The 7,910-nt window shown below is 40.6% G+C and overlaps 1 protein-coding gene across 1 annotated transcript; it reads left to right on the plus strand.

Annotated features, from left to right (window-relative positions):
- Positions 1 to 2,195: 2,195 nt before the first annotated feature.
- Positions 2,196 to 6,844, plus strand: LOC142216849 (sulfotransferase 1B1-like). The gene is made up of 8 exons (XM_075284891.1): positions 2,196 to 2,303; positions 2,441 to 2,597; positions 3,876 to 4,004; positions 4,843 to 4,940; positions 5,024 to 5,150; positions 5,229 to 5,323; positions 5,552 to 5,732; positions 6,434 to 6,844. Exons 2-8 carry the CDS (start codon positions 2,456 to 2,458, stop codon positions 6,544 to 6,546), a joined length of 885 nt encoding a protein of 294 aa, XP_075140992.1. The 5' UTR covers positions 2,196 to 2,303; positions 2,441 to 2,455; the 3' UTR covers positions 6,547 to 6,844.
- The last annotated feature ends 1,066 nt before the right edge of the window (positions 6,845 to 7,910 follow it).

Raw genomic sequence — 7,910 nt, forward strand, 5'->3', positions numbered from 1 at the left:
AAGGATGGGGAAATACTAAAACCGCTCCGTTTAGACACACATGACTGCCTTATACACAGAGAATTTCTTCAAGCCGAGTACACACTGATTTCTTACTGAAGTGCTGTGCAGGCTAGGTTAATATACTAGGCTACAAAATCCATCTAAAATCTGTGGATAGAAAAGTCCTCCAATGATAGAAATTATAGTCTATGGGGTCAGTGGGAAACCCCTTTTTAAGCAGACCGACTCTCTGTCTTTCGGATCCCCATGCGGACCTTAACGGCAGAGAACCGAATGCTAGTGTGAACATATCACAAGCAGCATGTTACTATGCCAGTAACCAAAGATGTTAAGTGTAATGACCACTAGCACACAGGTGAAATGCACAGACGAACGTTGAACTCATAGACAGTATTAAAAGCATTTTACATTAAGTTTTTGCTGCACTTCCTCTGCATTTTTTCTTCCTATATTAAATACTAGCATCTGCCCACGCGGGTTGGCGGTTTCGCAGATGTGTCTGTATTATTTGGTCCCTGTTACAGCCACAAATCCTGTCCATACTGCAGGTTTAATTCTAAAAATTTTAAAAAGTGGGCATAGTCTGCCTATGAAGACAATGCATGCAAGATCTAGCAAATGTGGCTTTTTAAAAAGTTGTCACAACTTCACTTCAGTAGTTTGGTAGCTTAGAAAATGGAGTAACAGAAGAAACTGGCTAACCAATTTTATTTTGTCGATGGCCTGTAGGCCAGAAATATTGGGTCGGTGGGGTCCAATACTCAGGACCCCCACGGATCAGCTGTACCGAGACAGCCCATTCAATGTACGAACTGTAGCAGCGGGTGTAAGTACTTTAGCACTGCCCCATAGATTTCAATGGGCCATCGCTGCAGTTCCAAAACCTGCTGCTACAGTTTGTATGGATGAGAGAACAGCATGTAAACAATGGGAGCCATACTGTCCTAATACAGGTGATCTCTATGGGTCCTGAATGTCAGACTGCCGCTAATGTAATATTGAAGGCCTAACCTTAGGAGAGAAGAAACTATATAACCTTGTTAAATCTGCAGGGTCAGCTTTACCAAGAAAAGCAGGTCAGCACTGTCAAACTACAGTATATGGGACAGCGCTACACTTTGTATGGAGACTGAGTACTGTGGCTCCTGGCATGTAAACAGTACCAGGAGACACACTTTCCACATGTCGGTCCCCTGCAAATGCAATATTGACCTACCCCAATAATCAGTAGTAGAAATTGGATAGCCTCTTTAAAGATGCATCAAATTTATCACAAATTGTGCAAGGCTTGATAAATTTGGCAAAAATTACAGAAATGCAGACTCCAACAAAAGTGGCGTTAATCGAAACCCCTTCTGCGTTAATCCACCAGTGAACGTATGATTATCCTGTATAGTGGCACATTTACTGGCAGTGGAATATGGGTAAGATTTCGTCTGTCGCTCGGTGAGCATGCACCCTTACAATTCCTCTCACAATATATCGTCACCAGCACAGCAACATGGGTTTCTGGAACACCAGTACTAAGAACGCTTCTCGATACAAACCAGGTACATATTTGCAGCTTTTTGCACCACCACCAGCATGCCATACGTGTACTACACCTGTTTTTCTATGATTTCACAAAATCTCCACCAGAATCTTGTACACCCAATTCTGATCAGGCTTCCTCCAACCTACAAATGGCGCGTAACCTGTTCATTTACATCCAACCCCATCTCTTCACCTCATGTGTACCAGTGGTGAAACAGTTAAATCCTAGACAACTTTTCACAGTCCGCTCTCATTCACTTAGCAGGATCTTTCATCACGTGACCAAATGCCAAGCAGACCCCTACAGTGAGCCTCTGCTGTAAGACCCCCCTCCCCGAGCCTGCATTACAATACTGACCCAAGAGCATACTTGTAAAGTCTCATATAATACACTAGGCACTCGTGCATTATATCATGTTCTTCTATCTATAATTTCACATCTGTCTCTCCACTATTAATGGGATAACATACACAGCCTAAACGCTTCGATAAGGACATTCCTGGGGACTCTGGAAATCTCTGGACTCTAAAAATGCGAAATTACAGCCAAAGCTACATGTTAAGCTGGACTTGAGACACTCATGTGCAGAGGACTCCTGCAGCTGATAACACGGCCTGATATTGTGAATAGTAAAACTTATCTGCAGGAAGGGGAGGAGGGAAGAGGTAGGAGGCGATTTGTGGAAGAATAAAGAGCTCTCTCATAGGGGAGAATACAAAGTACTGTGAACAGTGTGAGAAAAAGTTTGGAAGTGACCTGCAGACTGGTAAGGGACATCATGCGGGCCGTTAAAACCTACTGGACATGAAAGTGTATAGACCCAGGCTAAAGGGATATAGATCAAAGGATGACAACATCTTGGATACGATTCATTTTTTAAAAAATTTTTTTGTTACCCACTAGATCACATTAGCCAAGATGGACTTTGAATGGCGTCGGAAGGACTGGGTTATGATTCGTGGTGTCCCGATGATCTGCGCTTGTACTCCAAACTGGGAGAGGATTGATAATTTCCAGGCAAGAGAAGACGATATTGTCATCGCCACATATCCTAAATCAGGTCAGTCATGAGCTCTAAGGCCAGAACTACACTGCTACTACTGGAAGGGAACCTGTCAGGTTTGTTTGGGGCACTAAACCACCCACAGGTCCTTATGGACTGGTGGCTTAAGGTCCCAGATAGTTCTATTCTTTTAATATCTGTTGTTACAAAAAAAACGAAATTTTCATACTTACCTAATAGGGTTGGGCGATTATGGCCTAAATCAGAACCCTCGGGGAGTTGGTCAAACATTTAAAAACTGTTACTCACCTCTCCTGGGGTCTGAGATTCAGCCTCAGTGGCCACATGGGTCAAACAGCGTTGTGACGCTTGTGTCTATACGACGCCACGTGACCTGCTGAAGGCTAATCACAGGCTGCAGCAGTCCTTGAAGTCAGTCAGAAGACAGCAAAAAGCTGTGCCAAAACCCAGAACACAGTTTTTGTTTTTTTTATGTTTGATCATCTGCCTGGGCCTCTACTTATTTTACTCTAGAGTCTGAAGAGACCCATGGTATAATAATAGCAGTTCTGATATGTACGTGTTCAGTCTGAATAAAACTGCAGATACAACCTTGAAAATATTGCAATATAGAACGTGAAGAAAATAACAGTGTACATCCTGGTTGATGTTCATTTATAGCTATTTTTCGTCCAGCCATATTACCTAGAGACAAGTCTAATGAGTCTCAGCAGACTCATCTCTGGTGCTTTCGACAACTGCACAGCTGCTGGGGAAAGTACCGTATACCTCGGCTTCACTACACATGCAACCAAAGTCTAGGAACTGGAGTACCAGGAGCCAGATAAAACTGCATCAGTAATACAATGGAAAAAATTCCATGCTTTTGAATTTACAGGTGAAATGTGTAAATTATATGCCTTTCAACTGTAAAATTAGGAAACTGTATCAAAAACAACATCCAGGTGGGAACTGGATATGGCTAGAGCTTCATCCAAGTACCCCATGTGTCACCACTAGAGATGAGAGAGTAGTATTCGTTCGAATATCGAATCCTATTATAGTCTATGGGAAAAAATGGGAATGTTGTTCCGGTTTCCATGGAAACCAAAGTTCGACACCTTGGATCCTCCAAGTTCCGGAAGTAGCAGGACGAGGAGCACGGGGAGGTTTTTGCATTGAATTCAATGGAATTTTCCCGCGCGGTATTCGACTGATATGAGTATTCGATCGAATACTACTCGCTCATCTCTAGTCACCACCATAAGACCTGCAGACAGCTGTGATAGTAAGTGCGCATCTTTGATGAACCGTTGTATTAATATTGTTTTAAAGGTACAACATGGATGAGCGAGATTGTGGATGTCATACTAAATGATGGCGACACAGAGAAGAATCAGAAAGATGCCATCTTCGAAAAGGTTCCTATGCTGGAGTTCTGGGTGCCCGGTGAGGTGTCTCCAGGTACTTAAGAAATTACCTCACATATTTTCAATGATATTCTGACTAATAGTTAAAAGAGTTATCCAGCCTTTAAAAATTTCAAATTCTTGGGGCAACACAGTGGCTCAGTGGTTAGCCTTGAAGCGCTGGAGTCCTGGGTTCGAATCCCACCAGGAGCAACATCTGCAAGTTGTTTGTATGTTCTCCCCTTGTTTGTGTGGATTTCCTCCCATACTACAAAGACGTACTGATAGTAAAAAAAAAAAAAAAGTACATGTGATCCCTATGTGGGGCTCACAATCTACATTAAAAAAAAAATCCACTTCTTATAATAGGCTATCAATATCAGATTGGAGGGGTCTGACCAGAAAACCGTCTGGATAGTTTCCCTATGTACAAGAATATAACTACTATAACACTGCCCACTATGTACAAGAATATAAATACTATAATACTGCCCCTATGTACAAGAATATAACTACTATAATACAGCCCCTATGTACAAGAATATAACTACTATAATACTGCTCCTATGTACAAGAATATAACTACTATAATACTGCTCCTATGTACAAGAATATAACTACTATAATACTGCTCCTATGTACAAGAATATAACTACTATAATACTGCCTCCTATGTACAAGAATATAATTACTATAATACTGCTCCTATGTACAAGAATATAACTACTATAATACTGCTCCTATGTACAAGAATATAACTACTATAATACTGCTCCTATGTAGAATAATATAACTACAATAATACTGCCCTATATGTATATATACGTTAGTTACTTTTCATCTTGCTGCCAAAGGGTTTCCTTATCATGTCGTAAAGTATCTTTCTCTTCCAGGGTCTGAGCTCTTGGATTCTCTTCCTTCTCCCAGAAAGGTTAAAACCCATCTACCAGTCTCCCTGTTACCAAAGTCATTTTGGGAAAAGAACTGTAAGGTAGTACTGTTCAGTATTCTCCCTTATTTGATCATTTGGGTATAGTCTATTTTGAAACATCCATTTTTTCGTGCCTTTACAAGATTATTTACGTGGCGAGGAATCCTAAAGACGTGGCCGTGTCATTTTACCACTTCGATACGATGAACAATCTACATCCAGAGCCGGGACCCTGGGAGAAGTATGTCGATAAGTTTATACAAGGAAACAGTAAGGAGTATTAATTTTTTAAAATTTATTTTTGTTTTATTGATTGGTTATGGACTGGTCATTTTCTTTCTGTCCTAGTGGGTTTTGGGTCATGGATCACTCACGTTAAAGAATTTTGGGACCTAAGAAAAGACCGAAATATCCTTTACATGTTCTATGAAGATATGCTGGAGGTGAGTTTTCTCCATCTATTAATTTTAGAAAGCAGGATGACAACGAAGTAACGTAGAGTCTCTTCTAACACTGTGCATGTCATCCTTGTTAGTGATGGGTTATATCTGTGTCGCCTTCAGCCGTTCTCCATCATAGCAGGCGGTACGCTGGCTCTCTGGAAGAGGGATCTTATAGGCCTTGTGTGACATAGTTAAAGAAATACCTGTCCATCTTTCCTTCATGAACAGGACCCAAAGAGGGAAATCCATAAAGTAATGAAGTTTCTGGGAAAAGATTTCTCAGATGATGTCCTGGAGAAGATTTGCCTACACACCTCCTTCAAGGCCATGAAGGAGAATCCATCAACAAACTACAGTGCCCTCTCCTCAGCCATTATGGACCAGTCAGTCTCTCCATTTATGAGGAAAGGTACAACACTGCCACCTGGCAGCCACAAAAATAATAGCACTTTTATTTACTGTCGTTGTCTCCCATCAGACAACTGTTAAACGCCTTCCTCATTATGAAACAGCAAGACAGAAGCTGTGGGAAAAACTTGGCTGTTAGGAGCCATTTTTAGGGCTATTTTAATGATCTACACTTCTGACCCCCATAGACATTATTTGAAAAAAGACCACAAAAGGCAAATTTTAGCTGCAAATTTGTAGGCACAGTAACTCCTCATATACAGCACATATGGTGCACATATGCCTAAACATAATGTCTACATGACTATATGCAGCAATTCTGATTGCCCATATGAATATAGTCTCTAGTGGTCATATGCGGTACTGCCATTTTTAAAAAATATTTTTCAACTGGACAGTATTTTATTTTTCATTGACCAGGTCATGCCCTGAAAAGCGTGAAAACTGGAGGCAACGCAGTGGCTCAGTGGTTAGCACTGCAGACATGAAGCGCTTGAGTTCTGGGTTTGAATCCTGCCAAGGACAACATCTGCAAGGAGTTTGTATGTTCTCCCTGTGTGTGTGTGTGGATTTCCTCCCATACTCCAAAGACATACTGATAGGGAAAAACATTTTTTTTTAAAGTTTGAAAACTAAAAAAAAAATTGTACAAAATATTCTTACTATGGAGAATGATTAAATGTTTTCTTCTTCTTTTCCCAGGAATCTGTGGAGATTGGAAAAATCATTTCACTGTGTCTCAGAATGAGAAATTTGATAAGTATTATGAAAAGGAAATGTCTAGTACCGATCTCTCTTTCCGCTTTATAGTCTGAACATTGCATACATCCTGGTCATACCCGTGTATGGTATATAGAAACCAGTGGAGAGTCTTCATAAAGAGCAATAAAGACTACGATGGTACGTGCTGTGTTCCTAAAAACCCCTTTGTGCTCTGAGTATAGGAGGTCTTAGACAACAAAACACCAAGATGCAAGATGAGCGTCTCCACGTATCTCTAAGAATAGATTGAGGCAAGACATCTTAAGACAATAACACCCAACATAGCTCCAAAATAATAACTATGACCAATCAACTAGTTTATCAATGTCAGATTATAGTATTTATTAAATTTTTAATCATAACTTGTGAGTTTGTGTTTGAATTCTGGTGATCATGGACACACTCTTCCTACCTTACTCTCATGTGGTGTGATTGCCAAAAAACCCCTGAAAAGTGGAACAATTTTTCACACAACAGATTTGTCACATGGGTTCTCCCATGAGCATAAGCAGATTTACATTTATAGACAACTAGCAGATGAACCTGGCTTCACACGGGTATATTTAATTTTTTGTGAAATGGCCCCATAAGAATAGTTTGGTTCCTATGGAAACCTGGTGTAAAGCCGTGTGTATGTGAAGACTGGGAAACCTGCGAGTTTCCATTGGTTCATATGTGTCATATGATCATGTGTATCTCAGTTTGGATATGAGTGATAAACCTGCAATTGGATTTTATGGAAACCTGGAGTAAAGCTGTGTGTATGTGACCTTATGTAAAAGTGTAATCCACAGCGCTCTGCCCCTTTAAAGCTGACCTACAGCAGTGAAGAAAAATGGCTGGGTTGTTATGGAAACCTGAAGTAAAGCTGTGTGCACGTGGAGACTAAGCGCCTGCGAGCTTCTATTGGTTGATAAGGGATATGTGACCGTGTGTATGGCAGTTGGAACATGAGTGAAAGACTTGCAGGTTTGTATTGGCTCATGCAGGTCATCGTTGTGGTCAAGTTATCTTCTCATACATGTAGTGTCCCTCCCGATAACCACAACACAGCAGGGCTTTATAGGATAGCTCTAATAATGCTAATAGAGCATATACCATCTCACATCAGAAAATAACATACATATATATATATATATATATATATATATTATACACTCAGCACTGATGCACGGAATGTAAAACTCAACATTTATTATAAACCCCTAAAATATCCTAAGCAAGCTGTCTTAGAATCAATTAAAATTTGCAATTTCCACTACCAACAAAAAACATATAATAAATGTCCAATGTACAACAGGTATATAACAATGGATCCCTAGTAATAGGTCCACAGAATGGTGTGTTGGAGCTGGACACGGAGCAGTCCCTAAGCTCACCCTTAGACTCTCTCCCTGTGCCCCCTAAGTTTGCTCCC

Source organism: Leptodactylus fuscus, chromosome 8 (assembly GCF_031893055.1).
Source record: "Leptodactylus fuscus isolate aLepFus1 chromosome 8, aLepFus1.hap2, whole genome shotgun sequence".
Lineage (NCBI taxonomy): Eukaryota > Metazoa > Chordata > Amphibia > Anura > Leptodactylidae > Leptodactylus > Leptodactylus fuscus.